General features: G+C 38.0%; 2 protein-coding genes and 1 pseudogene across 4 annotated transcripts in view; 2 read left to right on the top strand and 1 right to left on the bottom strand.

The window, feature by feature from the left end:
- Positions 1-24,012, top strand: part of LOC115453089 (solute carrier family 46 member 3-like) — a 32,058-nt gene extending 8,046 nt beyond the window's left edge. For 2 of the 3 annotated variants that reach the window (XM_037443265.1, XM_037443263.1), the window contains 6 exons: positions 10,838-10,997; positions 12,702-12,803; positions 14,841-14,978; positions 17,556-17,645; positions 20,452-20,608; positions 21,700-24,012. In XM_037443265.1, coding sequence (XP_037299162.1) covers positions 10,979-10,997; positions 12,702-12,803; positions 14,841-14,978; positions 17,556-17,645; positions 20,452-20,608; positions 21,700-21,751 — 558 coding nt within the window. In that variant the 5' untranslated portion in view covers positions 10,838-10,978 and the 3' untranslated portion in view covers positions 21,752-24,012. Of the gene's footprint in view, positions 1-9,047; positions 10,566-10,837; positions 10,998-12,701; positions 12,804-14,840; positions 14,979-17,555; positions 17,646-20,451; positions 20,609-21,699 lie in introns of those variants that run through there. The other variant, XM_037443262.1, reaches the window with a different exon arrangement.
- LOC115452096 lies at positions 1,314-2,537 on the bottom strand (annotated as a pseudogene).
- Positions 4,022-7,949, top strand: LOC115452094. The gene is made up of 2 exons (XM_030180549.2): positions 4,022-5,041; positions 7,862-7,949. The coding sequence occupies exons 1-2, from the start codon at positions 4,270-4,272 to the stop codon at positions 7,873-7,875; spliced, it is 786 nt and encodes a 261-aa protein (XP_030036409.2). The 5' UTR covers positions 4,022-4,269; the 3' UTR covers positions 7,876-7,949.
- Positions 24,013-24,636: the final 624 nt, after the last annotated feature.

The raw sequence follows: 24,636 nt of genomic DNA, 5'->3' as shown, positions 1-24,636 counted from the left end.
ATACGTTAGCGTATACACATGTCAACAGATGTTTTGTGTGGAGCGGTTTAGCAAGTGTGCCAATTACAGTCATGTATTACCGCCCCCATTTAGATTAACGGTTACCGATTTTTTATTAAATATTCAAAATATTAATTTCAGGTGACTGAGATTTTGACCCTTGCCAGAGAAAAATAGTTAAATAAACTAATATTTAGCGTATATCCTAAAACTGTTACGTTGAGAAATATAATTAAAACATTATATTATTTGGCCGAAAATTGTAAAAAAAATTGCAATGATTACTAAAATCAACGATGTTATCTAAGTCCAAAGTTTATCGACAAGAAAACTTATCAAAGATTTCAATGAAATAAGTAATTACTGACGTACTTATTAATGAAACAAAACATTTTTAAAGGATTTTATAGTATAAGATAAAACGCGTCAAAACACGTTTTTATACATGTTGTGATGAATCATAAGGAAAACTTAAACCAAGCTAAGTAAAAATAACATATTGGGGCAAACACAAAATATATATATATACTTTGATAAATTAACATTTAAGTACTTACTTGTCGTTATCATAATACTTAAGGAGCAATACAAATATTGCTTTTATCTAATATATAAAAATCAACGTTTGTTTGTTAGTAGTGTTGAAGCGAGATGTTTGAATATCAGAAACTAAAGGCGCAGCAAGTCAGGGAAGAGAGATAGATTAAAGATAAAAATCTGCGACGAGCTGCAGACCGACCGCATTGTCACCTGCGGTCGTGGCCGCTTCTATTCTGAGATAGACTGCAAGCCGCACATGCCGCGGCTGCAGGTCTCCGTCCTATGCATAGGCTTACCCATTACGTCAGATACATTAGAAACCCAACTAAATTTAGTTCATCTGGCATTTCAAAAAATTACATTTAAAGATCGCATAATATTAATTGAAAAATTCATTAATTTAACCAATTCTCATCTGATATAATATAATAAACAGTCAGATATTAATCACTCGAGCATTAAATTATTATCAAATACTTATTCACTGATATAACTGAAAGTAATGTCTTTAATCTTATCGTTTTGGAGATAATATGTCATTTTTCAGTTTTCTACTGAAAACGAATGACTCACTTTGTTACAATTTATCACAACAGGTGTAGGTATTGTATAACCACAACAACAAAATTATGACGTGGGTTCGGTCATCGATGAAGAAAGGAATAAAAGAGGTCGAGAGGGGTGAAGAGAATCGGGAAATCTAACCGCACAAAATTATACATCCCATCTCTACCACTAACAAAACTCTCATCTGGACTAATATTATTAGGTCCTTACATATAAAATTGGCGTTTTGTCGTACTATTGGAACCCCGAAGATCCCGTCGTACCGCTTTGCGAATACATTTCGTGAGTGCGCTGATCTGCCGCCGCGGCCTGTGTGTATTTGTGCGTCTCTCTCTCATGAGTTCCAGGGTCTCGTCTGAAAGTTTAGACTTCCTGCCCGCATGCCTATTTCGACAAAACCTTTTACTCATATCCCTTAAGACTTCCATTACTCTACTTAAGTCCTCGTCAACGTCGCACTCGGTTTCCAGCACATCGAATCGGTTTTGAAGTTCCGTTTGGAATATTTCGGGCCCTGCAATAGTTTGGAACAGAGAAGACCGTAGCGTGGACTTTATCAGACGGGTGCGTTGCAGCTTAAAGTTTATATTCTGAGTGCCTCGTACCAGTCGATGATCAATTCCAGTGTTGAACCTGTTGATCACCGAGACATCTCTGTATATCCGTCATGATAAAGTCGATCTCATTTTTAGTCACGCTGTCGGGGCTTTGACAGGTCCACTTCCTCTAGGGCTTCTTTTTGAAGAACGAATTCATCAAATACAGCCCTTCTCGTTCTAAGAAGTTGACCAGCATCTGTCCCCTGTGATTCCTGTTTCCAATACCATGTGGCCCCATAACCGATTCGATGTCCGTGCGTACTCCCACTTTGGCGTTGAAATCCCCCATGACATCATTGAAGTGGGCCCTTAAGGTGTTGTGCAGGGATTTATCTATGTCTTCGTACATAGCTTCCACTTCTTCATCCGAGTGTGTGGTGGTGGGCGCATATACCTGTAAGACCTTAAGAGAATATCTCTCGGTCAGTTTGAGTACGAGGTACGCTACCCGTGACGACACACTGGATATTTCCGCAATGTTGCCAGTGAGGGCCTCATTGACGAAAAATCCGACACCGCCCTGGGAAAGGCTGTCACTTCTTGAAAGTAGAGTACATGGCCTGATTCCAAAGTTACTGTGACCTCCCCCTCTCTACGGACTTCAGATAACCCCAGAACATGCCATCGTATATGTTCTAACTCTACCTCCAGTTCGGCTAGATGTTCATTGAGCCTCAGAGTTCGTCCATTATACGTAGCCAAGGTCAATGTGTGGTAGCCGTCCGTAACCTGGAGATTCTTAGCACCCCGTGCCCCACCGTTGCTGTAACCGCTACCATAGTCAAGCTTGGTGAGGCGACCGGGAACTCGGGGCCGTTCATGAACGGTCATAAATGATGACCATCATTGGGAGGTAATGCTCTAATCGCCACGCTGGGCAAGCGGGTTGGCGATCGCAGTGAATGGAGCATACCAGAAAATGCTGCTGCCCATTCTCTGGCCTATGGAAGCTTTAGATGGTCTGCTTTATACATTAGTCGCCTTGTACGACACCCAAAAGTGTAATGGGTTGATGCTATTCTACTCTGCCGGACACCACACGGCAAAATACATCCAATACGTTCTACATTTCATGTCGATCAAAACTACCATTAACAGCATTTCATTAAAATGGTTATCTTAGAAGATATCAGTGATTTAAAAGGCAGAAGCACGGCGGCTGGCGGGCCGTTTTACCACTCCACACTGCCTCATATTAGTATCAAGATTGCACTGGTGCGGAGCCGAGGCGGGTCGCTAGTAGTTTACAAAAAAAAATGACTTTGTATTCCTCCCATGCAAACAAAAACATATGTAAGGACCTTATATAAATGCCAAAGTTTTTGATATTTATTATAAATATACCCTAAAGCCGCTGACCGAATTTTGATGCAATTTGGCGCGCAGTAGAATTAACATATAGGCAACTTTTTAGCCCAACAATCTATGTCTATACTATTATATAAAGCTGAAGAGTTTGCTTGTTTGTTTGAACGCGCTAATCTCAGGAACTTCCAGTTCCAATTGAAAAATTATTTTAGTGTTGGATAGCCCATTTATCGAGGATGTATGATGTTTATTTATATAGGCTATCTATCATCACGCTATGACCAATGAGCGGAGCAATAATAAAAAATGTTTCAAAAACGTGGAAAATTTATTAGTTTTGAGAACTTCCGTTGCGTCCGCTGCGTAAACTGTTACAGATATGCAACAATTATTAATGACGAATTGTTCCACTTAAATACATAAAACAAAGACCCCAGCCACATCTGTCTGCCTGATTGAACGCGATAAACTCAAAAACTACCCAACGGATTTCGATAAAATTTGATATGGAGATTGTTTGAGACCCTAGGAAGAGTACAGGCTCCCAGGAAAATATATAGCGTGACTTTTATAACGGAAAACTTTAGCCCGAAAAACTTTATCACGCGGGCGGAACCGCTAGTTCTACTACTATACTATAATTAGTGATAAATAATGCTGATGTCGTACTATGTTTTGTAGCGGAAAAGGTTTTTCATTAGATTATAAAATAACCGGCCAAGTGCGAGTCAGATTCGCGCACTGAGGGTTCCGTACAAACCTGTAGGTAAGTAAAAGTTCACTCATCGCGACAATCGAGTCATAGTTATGGTATTTTTATTGCAAAATGAAATTCATAACATAACAATATGGAAAGCTGGAGGAGCATAAATTAAATAATTTCCAAAAACCTTAAAGTCTAAAAATTTTATTTATTTAAAAATTTAATATAAAACCTTGCTTCATGCCAAGTTTCAAGATTCTGAGTTCACTGGAAGTCCCCTTTAGGTTTTGATTCCCTTACGAGTAGTCGCGAGTTTGAAAATATGCGGCTTAAATTGCTGTTTCTTTTGATTGCGTTGACACAGAAGTTTGATTTAGTTATTTAGTTACTGTTGTGTATGTGTGTGTGGCTGCGCCCACCACTGGCTAATGATCCGCGTATTATCGCTCAATAAATGAGTGTGCATTCCGCTAGCAGTCGTTTCACTCGTCCCCTTTCTGTCTACGTAACATTGGCGACGAGGACGTACCTACCGCAAAAAAAAAAAAAAAAATGTCGAGTTTACAATTTGGGGTTTTATCTTCGTTTGACCATACAATGCAGTCTTGGAAGTCTTATAAAGGTCGTATAGCGCAATGGTATATAGCAAACGACATTACCGAAACCAGTGACGCGACAGGAACCAAAAGGCGAGCGATACTGCTAAGCGCACTCTCCGATGGCACTTTCAAACTCGCTTCGGACCTTGCCCTACCCAAGGAGCTGCAGGATGTGCCCTTTGAAGACATACTACAGCTACTAGATAAACACTTCACGCCGAAACGTTGTGGGTTCGGCGAACGATGCAACTTTTACGCAGCATCACAGCATGCCGATGAAACTCCAACACAATGGGCTGCGCGACTCCGCGGGCTAACAGCTCACTGTGGGTTTAGCAACGTGGAAGAAACCCTGCGTGATCGGTTCGTAATGGGGATGTTACCTGGACATGAGCGGAATAAGTTGTTTGCTCAAGATTTGGCAGAACTAACCCTAGCTAAGGCCATCGAGGTAGCGGAGACGATCAGGAGCGCGCGTATGGTCGCCGCGGCTACCGCGCATCTCGCGGGGCAACCAGAACAGTTGTACAAGATCAACCAGAAGGCTGCAAGTAAAACAATTTCCGTTGACAAGTGTTTGGTGTGCGGTCGTTCAAACCATACGTCATCGAAGTGCCGGTTTGCAAAATACAAGTGTAAAAAGTGCAACGTACAAGGTCACCTTCAAAGAATGTGTAATAAAGTGAATTACATAGTTACGGATGAGGTTGACGAGGGTGATGACGGTAAGGTTTTGAAAATATCATGCGCATACGGCGAACCTATGACTGAGACGGTGACAGTCTTAGGGGTAAATTTAAAATTTGAAATTGATAGTGGTTCCGCAGTAACTGTAATCTCGAGTAGTTTATATAATAAATTTTTTACAAGTGTGCCATTATCCCTGACTAATAAAAAATTATTGACGTACACTGGTAATAAAATTAATTGTGTTGGGGTAGCACGATTACCCGTCACATACTCGGGACAGACACACGACCTTGATGTTTACGTCGTGCGAGAAGGTGGGCCGCCACTATTAGGTAGAAATTTTATTTCAATGTTCAAGTTGCAATTTATTTCGTGTATGTATATCAACGAAACCGAAAATTTGTTGCAAAAATTACAATCGCAGTTTCCAGATCTATTTTCCAATAAATTAGGATCATTTAACAAATATAAAATTAAATTACATTTAAAACCGGACTCTAACCCGGTGTTTTTCAAAGCGCGACCTATTGCTTTCGCGTTAAAAGATAAAATAAACGAAGAGATTGATCGCTTAGTTCAATTGGGAATATTAAAACCGGTTGAACATTCCGAGTATGCGTCACCTATTGTGCCCGTATTGAAGCGTAACGGTACCGTTAGGCTATGCGTAGACTATTCTGTGAGTTTAAACAAGCAACTGATTGTAGAAAAATATCCATTGCCAACAGTACATGAACTCTTTACAAAATTATACGGAGGCCAACAATTCTCTAAAATTGATTTGTCTATGGCTTACAACCAATTTTTACTCGACGAAGAATCCCAAAACCTCACTTGCATTAATACACATCGTGGCCTTTTTAAATATACACGAATGGTTTTCGGTTTGTCAAGTGCCCCGTCTATTTTTCAAAAGGCAATGGAGTCAATCCTTTGCAACATGGAGGGAGTTTTGTGTCTATTAGATGATATCCTTATAACGGGACCCAGTCGGGAGATACATGTACGCAGACTTACAGCAGTTTTAAGCAGACTACAAAATGCGGGATTGGTTTTGCAAAAGGAAAAGTGCGAATTTTTTAAGAACGAAATTTTTTATCTTGGTTATAAAATAGATAAACACGGTCTTAAAAAGTCCCCAGAAAAGGTTAAGGCCATAGTTAATGCACCCGTGCCCACTAATGTAAACAAATTGCAATCGTTTTTAGGACTAGTGAATTATTATAGGAATTTCGTTGCCAATGCCTCTAGTATTTTAAGTCCATTGTATGATTTACTGAAGAAAAAAACTAAATGGACTTGGACTTCGGTACATAATAAGTCTTTTAATAAGATTAAAGAAATTTTAGCTTCAGAACAAGTCTTGACACATTTTAATCCTAAAGCAACATTAATTCTAACAGTAGATGCGTCGCCTACAGGCTTAGGTGCAGTCCTGTCACAGGTAGGAAGCGATGGGTTTGAACGCCCCATTTCGTTTGCATCGCGTACTCTCAACGCGGCAGAAAAAAACTACGCCCAAATTCAGAAGGAAGCCACAGCTATTATATTCGGGGTTCGACGTTTTCACCAATATTTGTATGCGAGGTCGGAACCATTTATTTTGCGAACGGATCATAAGCCATTAATATCGATTTTCGGACCATATAAAGGTATTCCAGAAGTATCAGCTAATAGGCTCCAACGATATTCCTTATTCCTCAGTGCTTATAATTACACCATAGAATACGTTCGTAGTAAAGATAACTGCGCGGATTATTTGTCGCGTGCTAGTCTGCCCGCAGAATTACATAGTAGCGTGTCGGGGGCGGGGCAGGCGGCGCTCGCGCCGGACAACGTTCACTCACTGTTTTGCGAGTCGCCGTCACCTGTTGATCATGCGGCTTATGTTAATTTTGTAGTAGATGGCAGTTTGCCCGTGAGGCTAAGTGACTTACGCGATGAAACAAAGAGGGATGGTGTGTTACTAAAAATCATTGGATTCATATTAAACGGATGGCCTAAAAAAGTGGTAGACATAAGAATAAAACCCTATTTTAACTGCCGTGTGCAACTTTCCTATGAAGATGGTTGTGTTATGAGAGGCCACAAGGTAGTGTTACCAGAAAAGTTGCGTCAGAGGGTTATTTCTGAATTACATACTGCACACTTGGGTATAGTAAAAACAAAAGCCGCAGCCCGAGCACGGTTTTGGTTCCCGGGCATAGATGATGCCCTAGAAAAAATGATAAACTCTTGCGAAGTGTGTACACAGTTAAAACCATCCCCACCGCGTGCCCCTATTTCCCCGTGGGAATACCCGCCCCATGCGTTCTACAGGATACATATCGATTTCTTGGGACCAATCAACAGAAGCGTATTTTTAGTGGTGGTCGACGCATACTCGAAATGGGTGGAAGTATACAATATGAAAACCGCTTCTACATCGGTTGCGGTGATCGACAAACTTTATGAGTTCATGTCGAGATTCGGGGTACCACATACTATAGTCAGCGACAATGGCACGGTTTTCGTTTTCCCAGGTTTTTGAAAATTTTTGTTATAGTAACGGTATTTCGCACGTTACGTCACCTTCTTACCATCCAGCCAGCAACGGTCAGGCTGAAAGTTATGTCAAAATTATTAAAAAGGGGATTAAATCATGTATGTTATTGAACACTACAGTGCGGCAAACAGAATTAAATTTATTAAAATATCTTTTTGAATACAGAAATTCTATTCATAGTACCACAGGAATGTCACCGGCTCAGTTAGTCTATGGTAAAAATCTCAGATCGCGTTTAGACTTGTTTAGTCGAGAGAGGCCTGTCGCATCACCCCCCTCTAACCTTTCTAATATCGTGAAACATAAACAGTGTTTACAGGTTGAATCACATGGCGGTAATAATAAACAAACCTTTTCGATAGGGGATAAGGTACTATATAAAAACATTATTAACGGTAAATATTATTGGAATAAAGGTTCCATTGTTCAAAGAATTGGCAAAGTAATGTATTTAGTCAAGGACTTTAAAACGTCAATAGAAATAAGGAAGCACAAAAATCAATTAGTTTTATATACAAGCAGAAATTGGGATAATTGTGAATGTGATCATAATGATAAGGTAAAAGGGTTGCCTCAACGCGACTATAGAAGTCTATCACCAGTATCGGTCGATTTTTTCATTGATGCGGAAAGAGGCGAAAAGGAAGCCGATTCACAGGCATTGGAAAAGGTTATCGGCGCTACGGAGCCGTCACTAGCGGCAAATACAGAGTCACGTGAGCCTGCCGAACCAGCGACCCCTTCTCCTCCAGATGAGCTCGGCGTCGAAGAGGAGACGTCTCAAGAGGCTTTATCGGAAAGCAGTGACAACACCCAGCAGAATAATATTACCGAGCCAATTATAGCGAGGCATAATCCCTTATCACGTATGTTGTTACGTAATATCCCAAGATTTAATTATAAGTAATTGAATAAAAAAATATATATAGTTTTGTATTGGGGGAGAGATGTTGTGTATGTGTGTGTGGCTGCGCCCACCACTGGCTAATGATCCGCGTATTATCGCTCAATAAATGAGTGTGCATTCCGCTAGCAGTCGTTTCACTCGTCCCCTTTCTGTCTACGTAACAGTTACAGCTTAAAGATATTATAGACCTGATTATTTGATATGAATTTCAATTTAATGCCTCTACGCGTTCATGAGAAAAGGGGTAGTAACTTTAAAATTATTAAAAATATTTTTATTATATGATGTAACTAAAAATTTACGGTTTTCAATCCGCAATTTTTCCTTTATTTGTACTATAAGACGTTGCTTCGTAAGATGTTGCTCAAGATTCTGAGTTCACAGGAAGTACCCTGTAGGTTTTGATTCCCTTGCGAGTTTCGAAAATTTGCTACATAAACAGCCGTATCTTTTCATTGCGTTAGCTTAGAAGTTTGATTTTTTCACAGCTCCAAGGGACAGTAGACCTGAGTATTTGATATTAATTTCAGCTTAATACCTCCACGCGTTCCTGAGAAAAGGGGTCTTGACAGACGGACGGATGGACAGTTTTTTTGTGAAAAAGGTTATTTTACGCAGTATAAATAAATATATCTAATTTGGAAAATATTTTTTAAAAACAGAGCCAAATCATAAAGTCTGCCACATAAAAATTATAAAAATTAAAAATACAGTAAAACCCAGGTTAGAATTCATTCCGTGGCTTAGAGGAAGTGAACACAGAAACAGACTAAACACTGTTTAGAGACTAATTATTTTTTTAAGGAACAAAATGTTTATCCATTGATTCCTAGTTCTTTCTCTACAAAAGTTGTCTGAAAGAGATAGATTGCTTCTAGCAATAATACCGCGCATTAGAAATGTTATTTATTTTGTTTGTGTTTTGTCCCAATGGTTGCTACAAAGAAGATTGATTGTAAAATTACTTTGTGTACCAAATGCACGCTGGCTCCTATTCCAGTGTACGGAACATTCGGCTGTTATATCGTTCAATTAAATAAAGACTAATGTGACATTATCTGAATTACAAATTAATTGGTATATTTAAAAAAGATAATTATTATATATTGATCGATTAATATGATAAAAAGAGATGAGTAATGGAACTCTCATACAAAGCTCTTTACGGAAGGTCCTATCAACATAATATTATCTTGACCTTTATCTTCACGTGTTACTTTTATCACAAGCAAATATCTATAAAAACTTTGCACTATGAGCTTATGCTTCTCATAATACGATTGATCATCTCAAATAGAGGTCGACTAACTTTTTATCAATAATGGAAGCTGAAAAGGCTACTATGACAGAAAAAGATAGGAGCCCAGCTCCGACTGAATACAAGAATATGTCATTATGTCAACGAGTCAAATATGTCAAGAGCCACGTAACTGTAGAAGTGACTGGATTTTTAGTCATTTTTGCGAATGTTCTACAAGGAGTAGCCATGCAAACCATGGGCTTAGAAAAAGCATGCCGAGTAAATTTAGGATTGGACGACGAGATCTGCGATGCGCTCAGAGCCCAGGATGGGGCAGAAGATTTATTACCTTATGAGAGAATGGTCCAGGAGCTATATGCATCACAGGTATCATGGAGAAGCATTCTACAAACGATACTCCCTTGTATTGTGGTAATATTTGTCGGTGGATGGAGTGACGCGACAGGCAGAAGGAAAGTGATAATGCTGGCTTGCCTTTCTGGTGAAATAGCACATACGTTGAACAACATAATTAATGTGATATTTTTTTATCAAATCCGTCTGGAAATTTACATATTTTTTGATGTATTTTCTCTAAGTATTGTCGGAGGCACCGGTGTTATGTTCCTAGCACTGATGAACTACATATGCGATATAACGACACCTGAAAATAGAACACACAGAATTGGTTTTGTAAACTTGTCAACGTTTGCTAGTATGCCATTGGCCTTATCCATTTCGGGTATTGTTTTAAACTATGGTGGATATTATGGTATATTCATACCGGCACTAGTTCTGCACCTTATAAATTTATTTTATCTTATATTTTACATATCTGACCAAGCTAGAACGGAAGAACATAAAAAGGTAAGTCATTTTGCAATATTTTTTTTTTTCAAGTGCCAGTTATTTGTGACAGTAGACCGAAAATAAGTACCAAGTACACACATAATATGTTTTTACAATCATGTACACGACATATGTACAATTTTATTGACCATTAACCAAACATTTACTGGTTATTCATATTTTTTCTGGATAGTCATATACACATACTAAAGATCAATTTTCATACCATAATTATTGCATATACACTAGTCACATGCACATGCTTATTATGCAAATGTTTATCCCACCAGCACGACGGTAGAGGGGTGATTCACTTCTTGAGGACTTTCTTCAACCTAGGGACTATAAAAGAAACTTTGGCTATCGTCTGGAAAAAGACAGAAAATAACAGAAGGAAAACACTGCTGATATTAATTGGTACAGTTACTTTCATGTACGGACCTTTCATTGGTAAGTTGATTAAATTATCTCTATTAAAAATATTTCCTCCCACTTCTTATCATAACTTATAATAACAACGCCTGTATTTCTAAATTTTTAATATTATAATTAGTACTGTCACCGTCTTTTAATCGATGTTTTTTTTGGATCTACTTATATTATAATGTACGCAAGGTTACAATCAGAACCACTTATGTTAATTACTTCTGTCAATTATTATGAGCAAAATAATAATAGAACGTAGATACGTTCTATTTAGTCCATTGAAAAGTTACATTTGGGATTGCGTTTTTAGAGGACGCAATTTTATTTTTTTGAAGTGTAGGGGGGGTCAGTGTAAAGCTAAAACCAAGTTTGTGGGGTCGCCACCCTTGTCCCACGGCCGCCATCTTGAAAATAGGGGTTGAAATGGTTTTTACGATGTATCTCTTAAACTATTTATCCGACAAAAAAAATGTATCAACGTTTTTTGTTGCAAATTAAATTCTCTACAACTTTGGTCAAGTAACTTTTTGTCGTAGAACTATAAATAAAAAAGTTATAAGCGAAAATGTTAAGAAATTTAATGTTAAGCAATGTCCATTGCAACGTCATCAGAACGTGTGTTTACAAGGTTCATAATACTTTTTTTTGTACTCTCATTACGTACAACACAAACCCGCGGTTGTCGGCTTGTACGCGAATTACTTGGATCCTGAATCGCTTTGGCACAGATGAAGCAATTGTTTACAAAATCAAAGCCTGGCTCTGGAACTTCTGAAACTGACGATAAACTACTGGAGCTGCTGCTGCGACGACGAATAACATTATCGATTCGATTGTCCACGTAATAACAATAACACGCAATATGTACAGTAAGAAAAAAGTAGTTTTCACTAAAGTTAAAATCGTGTCTAAAATCATTCGAAATTGTCTTCACAATTAAAAACAGAATAAAATACATCCGCACGTACAGAAATATATAGCACAACTAAAAGATATAAGTTGAACGATAACTTCAACACAATATTATCAGCTATTCTTACAATAAGAGAGGTTAGAAATAATAATAATAATAGCAGGCAGATGTTCTTTTGTTCCCTAATGGTCCCTTGGGTATTTGGGTATTAATGACAGTACAAAAAAAAGTATTATAAACCTTAAAAAGACACGTTCTGATGACGTTGCAATGGACATTGCTTCACATTAAATTTCTTAACATTTTCGCTTATAACTTTTTTATTTATAGTTCTACGACAAAAAGTTACTGGACCAAAGTTGTAGAGAATTGAATTTGCAACAAAAAATGTTTATAATTTTTTTTTGTCACATAAATAGTTTAAGAGATACATCTTAAAAACCATTTCAACCCCTATTTTCAAGATGGCGGCCGTGGGACAAGGGTGGCGACCCCACAAACTTGGTTTTAGCTTTACACTGACCCCCCCTACACTTCAAAAAAATAAAATTGCGTCCTCTAAAAAACGCAAGGTAAGGCCTAAAAAATGTAACATTTCAATGGACATTAGATTAGATTATTAGATTCTAGATAGATGCTAATGAAAAAATTTTCACAAAATCTAAACTTGCACTCCGATATCTTTACACGCTCGGAATTCGTCCCTAATTCCATCATAATACTTGATTATTCCGATAAATTTAAAATCTTAAACCAATAATAACCAATTCCTTGAATTATTGCTTAGTCGTTTATTCAATCTCATTATTTTTTAGGGGAAATGGCAACTTTATATATGGTAACTAGATATCGTTTTAATTGGAATGAAGTACAGTTCAGCTTCTTCCAGACCTACAGCTTCCTTATGAGTGTAATTGGTAAGTTTTAATTTGCTTTGCTGCTCACATAAAATTCATGTGTAAGACTTTTACCCGTATAAAAATATCCACAGTAGTATAATATAAGAGTTAAGCCGTGATCTACCTATCTATGGACTAAATTCTGTATGAATCTATTCAGCAGTCCGTGTGTTTACTTCTGTGGCAGTACAATTAGTGTACACACCCACTGTAGCGGCGTTCCTCTATGGAAGGCAGATGTTGCGCCTGACCGGCCGCGGCCCTCCGGCGGTTCTTATTCGAAGGTGGTATATATGCTGCGCGTCGCGGAAATTCTATCGCAGGTCAGAATGATCTATCGCCATCTAGCGTGATTGTTATGCGTTATAACTACAATTATGTCAATGCGTCGATCATCTTGCAGTTCCGGTGATGTTGATGAAACGGCGGTGTATACACTACTTGTACCGCCACAACAAGAAATATCTAAACCTACCTACTAAATGTTTAAACCCCTAAATATCCCAAAAAATTATTAAATATTGCTAACATTTGACGAATAAATCGATGACTTGGAATGTCACGTTTCACCCTAAAACACAGAATAGAAACCCTGCAATCTGAATTTTTTTCCGGAAAACCTGTGTAAAAATGTGACTGCTTTATGCTCGGAATTTTTGTACGCGATCAAATCAGAAATGAAGAGATCCGTAGTAGAATGAAAGTCACCGTCATAGCCCAGAGGATTAGCAAACTAAAGTGGCAGTATACAGGGCACATACTTCGCAGAACTGACGGCAGATGGGACAAAAAAGTTCTCGAGTGGAAACCACGTACCAGCAAGCGCAGCGTTGGTCGTCCACTTGCAAGGTGGACAAAGGACTTAATAAAAGTCGCAGAAACACGCTGGGTGCAGGCCGCTTTCGACAGGTCCGTCTGGAAGAAATCTTTAGGGGAGGCCTATGTTCAGCAGTGGACTTTATGTGGCTGATGATGATGATGATGATGATGATAATGATGATACTAGTATATAAAACGGAAGAGATTTTTTGAACGCGCTAATCTAGTGAGCTATTGGTTTGAATTGAAAAAATCATTTAGCGTTGCATAGCTCGTTTATTTAGGAAGGCTATAGGCTGTAACACATCACGTTATAGGAGCGAAACATCAACAAAAAAAAATTGCAAAAACTGTGAAAATGTATTCCATTTGAGAGCTACCGTTGCGTGCACTGCGTAAACGGTTAAAGATACACACCAATCATTCAATCAACGACAGAAAACATATTCATGCTTATATTATATTGAGACGACTACGTTCAGTTCTAACAGATCCACTGTCGTGGGCGATACAACTCTGGCTATTTGTCGTAAAATCGAGTTCTTGAAATAATTATACTCCACAAGACCGCACTTCCATCCACGCCGCGTTCCCCGTCCCCCGACCCTTCTCATAGTTCCGGCCCCCGTGCCTACGAATACGGTAATTGTTTGAGTGTAGGTTCGCTACGACTACGCGCATCCATAATCGTTGATGTCTCATCCTCTCCCCGTGACCGTTCTGAGCCGAGGTTCGTAACCCGTTAGTGGATTGTCCTCAGCATGGCCACTTAATCTTTAAGGATTGCGAGCGCCTAAAGCACTCACCCAAAAATCCGGTGTATTTGTATAAACCGACCCTTACCAAGCTAACAAACGTAGTGTTATGTTAAAAAAAATCTTAAATTGTTATGCTTTATACCATTTCTATATTACGCGCTTTGTCTACCGTCATACATTTATTTAGTAATCTCTTATCTAAGTATTAATCCCTACGTCACTCTATGAAGATTTATATTACGCTATTAAATTTTTAAAGCTGTTGCCCTATACAATATATAAAATATGAATCATTCTGTGAGTCATCGTATATAGGCAGTGAGTCAAGGCGACTTTACTTTTACTTCAAATTTTTACCTACTATAAAAAATAAATAATCACTTCAAAAACAAATAAATTTTCAAACACGAATGGAAATCAAATATTTTGCTAATTATATTTTTTATTATTATTTCTATTATCATATTTAACATTACAGGTACCTTGATATCTTTGTTGCTGTTCAGCAAATATCTGAAGTGGGACGACAGCGTATTGGGAATAACATCTACTACTAGCAAGATTCTAGCGGCGTTTGTGTATTGTTTCGCACCGAACTCAGGCATTTTCTATCTGGGTGAGTGAAGCTATCTCGACTGCTGATGTATTAGTGGAAGTGAATTTCTTTAGTCCATGGGCCTTAGGTTAAGCCGTACCTAAGTATCGACGACTATTTTCTCGTTCAAGAAACGTAAAATAGATGTAAGTCTCGTGCGATTAAAAGGAACATAATATACATTCATTTTGACATTGCGTTACTTAATGAAATCTCATAAACTGCGTTCATATAAAATAATAAAGTGAAAGTTTCGAATTAAATAAATATCAATAAAAAGTAACATTTTATACGCCCTAGAGCCACTACAACTGCTAGATAATTCATTGCAGCATCAACGTTGTACTTTCAGTCAGAAACACTCACGCACATGCCATATTTGCACTAAACTGCAAGCATATCAAATAATCCGAAAAGAAAAACCAGGATTTTTTATGAAAATATTCCCTATTGGTGGATGATTTTCGGCTCAATGTTAACAGAAGTAAAGACAAGTATGTGATTTCATTTATAAACGCAATGTCAAAATGTTCCGGTATACAGGTGGAATTATTTAATCGCGCATGAAGGGAAAGTACTCTTATTACTGGAAATAGAAAATTTTACACAAAGTAAACATTCCTTTATTTTTAAAAAGATGCGAAACTGCATTTAGGTATCTTTGAAAATACGCTTGCCACACCCGGAAATCGAACCGGCTTAAATCCGAAAAAATAACAATCAGTTATTTTATGCTATCAATGGATAGGGCCAATTGTAGGGGTCGAGACTCTCTAACAAACACAGTATCTTCGAAATACTAGACCTCTTAAGAAGTTAGTTAAATTTTGTACCCGAGGAAGAGCGAAACCGTATAAGTCTAAAGCAATATGGTGCACCGGCCCATAACAACGGAATCACTAGTACCTATATTTATAACCATCATTCTGTACAAACGGCACAATCAAATGGCCTGCGAGATCACCTATGCTACTGTAAGCGAGTTAAGAACTCAGTTCTTAATGGCAATACAATTTTCAGTATTCACCACATTTTACTATTACAAGCTACTCGAAATTAATTCCTTAAAAGAATAAATTTATGTATCGGAAAAATGAAGCACATTGTGAGCAAATAATTAGTTAATTTACTCGATTTTTCCCGCTCAATGAAAATAAATTTAGATTTCATGGGTTGCCTTTTTTGATTTTAATCTTATCATTATTGGAGAGAGTTGAACTTTGTGATTGACCGTATCCATTAATAACACAAAAGAACAGGTGGTAATTTTTTCAGATTTTCGGGAAATTCCTGGGTGTGGCAAGTGTATTATCAAAATTCTATGAATGCAGTTTTGCATCTTTTTAAAAATAAAGTATTTCCTTTGAGTAAAATTTGCTATTTCCAGTAATTAGAGTACTTTCCATCGAGGTACGGTTCAAAAATTCCACCCTGTATATAGTTGATAGCACACTGCCGAAGAGAGCTCTCTCTCAACTAGTTGTCGCAGCGGCCAGAGCCATCAAACATAATAAGTATTCGAGAGGTACTGGCTTCAGAACTCTCGCCGAGAGACTTAGCGGTTATTCTATTCTATTCTATAATTAAAATTCGAGTGATCGTTCGTCGCACGTTCACTCGCTATAGCCCAGCGACCAAACTATCAGAGCTTTACACTCGCTTCTCGATGTTCGCTATCTAGTTTCTAACTCTACTCTCTGCTTGTTCATCGCGGGCGGTGGGACAAATGCCTTATGCAACTGGCTACTAATGTCAACGGATGCGTTTGCCATACAATTGTCGAACTGGTCAAGATTAGAATATGTCAAGATTTAAATGTAAAGATTCGCTGATTGTAGAATTCGCCGACACTTCAAAAGACTAAGTAAACAACATAATTTTGAAGTATATATACAATACCTACATACGTTCCATCCATAACTTTTCCAAGTAATGTACATTCGGGTAAGATCGGTTAATTTTTAGTTTAAGCTACATAGGCGGAGACGCTGTTTCTTTTTGCCCCGCCCGGCGCCCTATATACCCCAGCTGATGCTACGACCAAGAACAGGTGTACCGTGTGCAGTCAAACTAAAAAGGTCGATTTCGCTCTTCTAAACGCTGATCGGGACTTCTAATTGTTTTTGTGGACCTTTTATTAGCTTTAGAAGCGTTAGTAGAACGAAGTCAAACTTATCCTGCGAACCTTCGATCTTTCCTAAGCATTTTAAATTTCTTTAAAGATATATCCTATTTTTAAGCTTACACGGAGAAAATTGAAAGATGATTATATTATCACATAAAGCAGCTTTTATTATAACTAGTTTGGTGTATAAAATGCCGGTATAACAGAAAAATAAACAAATAAAAAAACCATATTACTCATCGAAAAACCGTCCGAACAAGCTGAATGGACCTTGTATTGATAAAAATTTCGGATAAAAGTTAATGTGTTTATTTTTATCTTTATCGATATAATTAATGCGGCTTAATTCGATGCAGATAATACACGCGAGATTGTGTTGTTGACTGATTTGATATTTCTCACACGTGAGTCATATTTCATATCTAACTTTGTTGCGTGATATGGTTTTTGTATATTATTTAATTCCATTTCAGGTCCTCTTGTCGATATATTAAGCGGTGCCATGTTACCAATATTGGCAATTAGATCGATTTACACAAAACTAATAAGCCAGCAAGAACTGGGTAAGAACTAAATATATGTATTAATTTCTGAAACTGTATTGTGTACTGTCTTGGTGGCACAGTTGTATTACGGCACAACTGCAGTACTGAGGAGTCCGATTCGATCCTCGGGTCGAGCAAAGTAATAATAATAATAATAATAATAATAATAATAAAGTTTATTTCCCAGCAAAGTACAATAATTACTTAGGTGGTATATCTAAAGTAAAATAAACATAGTTGTACCATTATTGAGTCATTACCAGCGATCTTTGCACTAGGCTCAAGGCCTGTATCGCGAAGATCATTGAGTGGAGACTGACTAGTTTGTTCATTTTGTTTTCTCATTCTATTGTACATTAGGGTGATTAAATTAGAAAAATTAGAAAAAATAGAAAAATGATAACAGAATTACCTAAAAAGAAAAAAATTAAACTGAGACATAGCTAGTATCTGGTGAGTTATGTGTGTGTGTGTGTGAGTGTGTGAGTATGTGTGTGTGTGTGTGTGAATTATATGTTTGTGTGTATATTGTGTTTATTTGTGTGAGTTTGTGATGATTTTCTCTGTTTCATCATATCCCAAGCCGCGCAACCATATTTTGATTTTAAGTTTAGCATTATTACTAGTCATTGTTTTAATGTTACAGTCGCGACAGATTTTGTTGTAAATATTGGGATGTTGGTAAAGGGGCAAACGCCTTGCGAAAGAAGTGCGAACCGCCGGCACCGGGACAGAGTAAACTCTTTTCTGGAGTAAATCTGGATAGAGCGGAGAATTAAGAATTTTCTTGTGCATGTACACAGCAGTCTTCCAAATATAAAGTTGGCGTACTCTAAGAACCTTGCTTTCATTATAAAGGTCATCTGTAGAGAAGCGGAATGGCTTAGATAACATAACTTTTAGTACCGCGCGTTGGGCTCTCTCGAGAACCATCATGTTAGTTTTATAAGACCCGCCCCAGACTGATATGCCATAATATAAAATTGACTGACATAGCGCCGTGTACACGAGCAGTAGTATATCCTTGTTGACAAGACGACGAAGAGTTTTCATGATGTAGATGATTTTCCTTGTTCTCCCCACGAGGGATAGGATGTGTTTTTTAAATCTAACATTCTCATCTATGAGAATGCCGAGGTATTTTATACAGTCAACCCTATCAATTGTATTACAAGCACATAGCTGGAGGTGGAGTGAGTTGGCGTTGGCTCCACAAGTATGAATTTTAAGATTTTGTAGAGAGTGCGGATTAGATACTCTAGTTTTGTGAAATGTGACAAACTTAGTTTTATTTGCATTAAGTGTGAGAAGATTTATGTTTAGCCATTCGTTTAGCTGTCTTACACCTCTTTCCGAGATGTCTCTTACAATTTCCCATGAAGGACCACTAAAAATTGCTACGGTATCATCGGCGTAACATACAACGTTGGCTCCAGGTATTTGAAGCCTAAGAATATCGTTCATGTATATAGAAAAGAGTGTAGGTCCGAGAATACTTCCTTGGGGAACTCCATAACAGATTGGCAGAACTTGGCTCATAGCGGAGCCAATTTTAACACGCTGGTAGCGTTTGTTGAGATAGCTACTAAACCAATCGAGAGCAGTTCCCCTAATTCCTATACACTCCAACTTTCGTAGCAGAATCGGAATTGAAACCGTATCGAAGGCTTTGGCAAGGTCCATGAATACGCCTAAACAACACAGCCCTTTATCGAGAGATTCTGCGATATTATTAGTCAAAAGATTAACTGCGTCGTCAGTTGAAAAACCTTGCCGAAATCCGAACTGATTATCAGATATTATTTTATGTTGCTCCAAGTAAAATATCAGTCGTTTGTTGACTACCTTTTCAAGCAATTTAGAGAGTATACTCAATAAGGAAATTGGTCTATAGTTACTGGGAATGGACTTATCTTCGCCTTTGTAGATTGGAATAATAGTTGCAAGTTTCCAAACCGAGGGGAATATACCTTGAGATAAGCTCAGGTTGAAAATATGAGTTAAAGGACCCAATAATTCGTTTTTAACTGCTTTAATGAGAGTTACAGTGCAGCCATCGAATCCTGGCGAACTATCCGTTTTTAAAAATGAAATGTATTTTTCTATTTCTTGTTTATCTGTTGGTTGGAAAAACATTGAACCTCTTGGAGATGTAGGCAGAAAAAAGTTTTTTGCAAGGGTTGCTTCTGTAGTACCCAGGTTTGACAGTGATAATGAGTTTTCTCCATCGATACATATTTACTACGATACGTCAATGGTTTTCTCGGTGTCAGTTTTGAGTCTGGAATATGTGCCCGAGGTGGCGATTAGCTCGCCTTCTTTCACATCATGGGACGGAATACGCACGCTGGAAAGTAGGTATATTAGTTTGGCCTCTGTCTAGCCCTTCTCGGATAAAGGCGTGATGTGTGGCCTTACCCATCTTGGTATTACGTTGTGTATTAAAAAAGATATTTCTCTCTTCATCCTATTTAGACAAAGTAAGTACTCTGGAAGACTCGACTGTACTCACTACTCACTACTGCACGTGCTATCAGGACGAGAGAGACCCAGTGTAATTAAGATATACCATTGCCCAACTAAAGTTGTCGCGACCCTCGATGGTACCCACTGGGTGTACAGTTAACCACGAAAATAGCTGACTAAATTCAAATCTTTAAATCGCGTTTTAACTTTTTTGTCGTATAAACAATCGTTTATTCTTCACTAAAATTAATTTCAAAGGCGTTAATACAATATATGGCTTTGTATATTAAATGTAAATAAATTAATATAATTTATAATACAACAAATTAATATTGTTTTTTTTTTTTGTAATTTTCAGGCAGATTGACGTCACTATTTGTTTTGTTTGAAAACCTGGCGCCAGTGATGTATGTTCCGATTTATGTTGCCATCTATACTGCCACCATGGACACACTGCCAGGAGCAATTTATCTATTCGGAGCCGCCATGACTGTACCAGGACTAATAGCGTTCATGTAAGTTAAAATCTTAGTAATTCCTATTTCCTACTCCAGCTATTCCAATCTCTCGTATCCATTAAATTTTTCACCTTTCCATTAAATTCCCGTTTAAGGATATTTTTTTATCAAGACCCGAATACGGCAGATGATAGTTATGTATTGTTATAAATGTTACTAACAACCCGCCCCGGCTTCACATGGCTGTCATTACTTTATGACCAAATGCCGATGATACAATATTTCCAAAAGCAAAATAAAGTTTTTATCCCATCGACACCAAACGTCACATGGTCACCGTCTCGGCTAATCTGAAGATTATATAAAAAATATGTATAAATGACTCCAGCCGTTTTAAGCGAAAGCAGCAGTAAAGCGAAAGAAAAATCAGTTTTTTATTTTGTATTAAAAACCGATATTTATCGGAAAATAAAAGTAATATTTATTTTTTATCGATTATCGGGATATTCCGATAATTGCATGTCTTACTGGGTAATACTATCTTGTAAAATTCACCCGGCCCCTAGCCTACTCTTAGCACTTTATTAACTAAAGTTGCTGCTATTAGTAATTGTCCGGAGCAGTTGTTAGTATCAAGCCATGTTGCCATCTCATCGGACTATGAGAGTGAAGGAACAAGGAGTGCACATTTTTTTTTTTTTTTGGTTCGCTGATAAAGTCCCTTATTACTACCGCCCAGCCTTCGTGGGGGGCGACTGAGCGGTTATGCTGGGGTAACCGTGCCTTACGGTCCGGCCCGGCGTTGAGTTTTGACGACCTTCGGGCGACCGCCGGGCCGAGTCTCTAACCCTATGTACAACTAACCTATGCACGGCCTACCAGCTAAACTTCCGCGGTGGCCCTCTTCGGCGCATTAGGGACGTTTGCGGGCTTACTCTGACGCAAGTGTCTAAGTCTTCGTCCGCAGCCGCCCCTGCGCGATGAACAGAGAGTGCACCTGTGTATTGCGCACACAGTTATGCACTATAATAACTGATGCGTACCTAGCTGAATAAGATCAGCCGATCTCCTTTGAGATTAGCCGCCGTGGCCGAAATTCGGCTAGGAGAGATTAATTCACCCACTTATAAATAATATTAATGTTTCAGGTATCTCTTCCGCATGCACAGAATAAGTTTGAAGAAAAAGGCGATGCCGTAAATGAATACGGCACCTCAACACATCAAGCGCAGTCTGCAAAGAGAAATATTTATGAATATTAGCATGCTGTGATTAAAAGTATGTCGTTGGATGAACACACACCGCGAGAAGTGGGTGCACTGGTTACACCTGTATCCCTTCGGAGATTAAAGTCGTGTGTGTATGTGAGTGTGTGGTATGTTTATGATAATCGATGGAAGGACAGGATGATAAAGAACAATTAAGATTAATCTTTGGAGGATCAACTGAGAAAAAGAATCGTTATCGATGGGAATCGGATGACCATTATTAAAATAAGCTATGTTTATAATTAATTACGGACTTGAAAAAGCTACTCCAGTACACATGGTGATGAGTGACTGCACACTGTGTCTAGAAAAAATCGATTAGCGAAATACGATTTTAAATGTACACATCGAGATCACCCAATGTAAGACGATCTGTATTACGGTCAAATGTATGCGCTTCCATCTATACAATGATCATCATATTGAAATAAGTTCATCAATGGTATTGTGTATTCTGCAGTAGAATAATAAACTACTATTTATTCATCGTCTGATAATTTTATCGCCCAACTTTATATAACAGACAAACACTCGTACTGTTCAACATGACGTGTAAATACGAAGATTGTCATTGTTCGTAGTTTTGTTCAATATAGATCCATTATTCCGGTCTGTAGTGGAATTTTCAGAATCAATCTCGATGTATCCACTTTGGTTCTATGAATTCTGGATTCTTGGCACCTTACCGATCATTCGAGCATTTGAATGCTTTTACTAAGCAACCTTAACAACGTGCGATGATAACTAGATTAATGAGAAAATAGTTTTTATGTTTACACGAATGTTAGACATTGAAATAGAACTATTTTTCGGATTTTATCGAGGTTTATTATTCTTAAAGGATATTATTCTTTTTTCCCGACGTTTTGAAGGCTATAGGTGGTAGGCCTTTATGTTCAGGGGGAGGCAGGTCTAAAGTATTCGGAATAGTCAATATTACTAACTGCCTATATTTATAATCATAGATTTTTTTTGGCTGTGATACAGAACATATAAATTGTAATTTTATTACCGGCACGCTATGATTACCATTTTGACAGATTACAATCATACCGAGGTGAAATCTCAATTCATTATCAAAAAATATATAATCAATGCGAGTCACATTTATGTTTTTAGATTTATAACTAGTATTGCCATGAGTAGCTGATTAAAAAGTTTTACTTAAGCGAAAATAAATATTTTACTTAATACATATCCTTCTCCTACTTGCGTCATTCTCCTCAGTTCTGAGGGTCGTGACCACCTCTCACCAGCTTCCGTCATCCGTCAGCCATCGATCTGGACTGTTGGCCATCTGTATATAGATAAATCAAGTGTGATGCGGATCTGATCGGACCGTCGTATTGGGTTGCGTCCATGTGTTTTTTGCCCTCTACTTTGCCAGTGACTATCAGTTTCTCGAAGTTGTCGCTCTTCTTCCTGGCAATATGTCCAAAGTACTCAAGCACTCGTTTGAGGCAGTTTAATAAATATATCAATAAATAAAATATTGCAATAAAAATGAATGTACAAAACTTTACTAAGCGAGTTTGCCGGAGGTAGAAGTTGAGCTGGCCAGCGATCCTTTTTGAATTTCGAGAAACATGCCGAGTTTTTTTTTCTCTCTTTGGCAAGGCGCGGTTCACGCATCAGCCAGTGCCATAAATTGCCGGGTTGAGTTGTAAAATTATATATTAAATTTTACTGCACGACACATTAAGAATAATGTACAGCAATTAGCTTCTTAACGTAGTTGTGAATTATACGAATCTTGATGAGCGCACAAACGTCAATACAGCTATCATAGTGCGCCGGTATTGTAGTTTCTTAGTAAAGTCTGAAATATATAAAGATTTGAAGTTGTTGCGTAGACAATGTCAAGATAAACACTCATCCCACCTTTATCCCCAAACGTTAGGAGCAACCAGGTCACCACTTTTCACCGTGTGTGTTCCGTCCCAATGTGTGATAGATGGCGTGCCTATCCCCATTACGGCCACCGACTCAAAAATCTGGGCTGATACTGAGAAGAAAATCCCAATATTACTTTGTCCGAACTGGGATGCGAACTCAAGACCTTGGAGTGGAAGTCGTACCACACACGCGATTCAACTACATCACTGAGACGGTCAACTAGTTACTATTGACTAACACTAGACTACTGTGTAACGTATAGTTGCTGAACTTGTTAATATATAACTTTGATCGAAATGTTATTTTTTCTTTATCTGAAATAAAGTAGTCCCTTTATTGTTAATTTTAGTGAACACAAAACGATGGTTGATATGGAGACAACATTTTAACGACGAATAAAAATTTCGTATTTATTTAGCTACTTTTGTAGCTGACTGTACAACAGCGAAAAATAATTCATTTTATTACCTAGATGTTGCACACGACTTCAAGCTTTACTCGCTAAAACACTACACAACGCTAATGCCACCTATTTTAAAAAAGCGGAATAAAAATTATCTTATTTCTCATAGGTGCAAATTATGGGTATAAAAAGTAGCCTATGAGTTAATCCATGACATGGTCTACCTGTGTGCCAAATTTCATCCCTTTTACATCTTACCAACATCCAAACATTTTCACAAACTTACGCATTCATAATACACTTCACAACCAAGTCTAGGCAACGAGCCAAGTATGTCAACCTATTTAAGAACCCTCTTAAAAAAGTACTGGCCACTAAAATTAAAAAATGTAGGAAAAGCATTAATCAAATGTTCGAAATTTAAATAAAAACAAGGTGAGTGCGTGGTGGGCGAGTTCCTGGTCGCCAGAGTCGACTCCAGAATCTTCAGGAAGTTCATCTTTACTAAGGCAGAACGA

Source organism: Manduca sexta, chromosome 26, assembly GCF_014839805.1.
Source record: "Manduca sexta isolate Smith_Timp_Sample1 chromosome 26, JHU_Msex_v1.0, whole genome shotgun sequence".
Classification (NCBI taxonomy): Eukaryota; Metazoa; Arthropoda; class Insecta; order Lepidoptera; family Sphingidae; genus Manduca; species Manduca sexta.
This window is presented reverse-complemented; position numbering and strand designations above follow the sequence as displayed.

Bases quoted from the DNA above. Each gene is read 5' to 3' on its own strand.
- LOC115452094 (XM_030180549.2), top strand. From the start codon at position 4,270: ATGTCGAGTTTACAATTTGGGGTTTTATCTTCGTTTGACCATACAATG.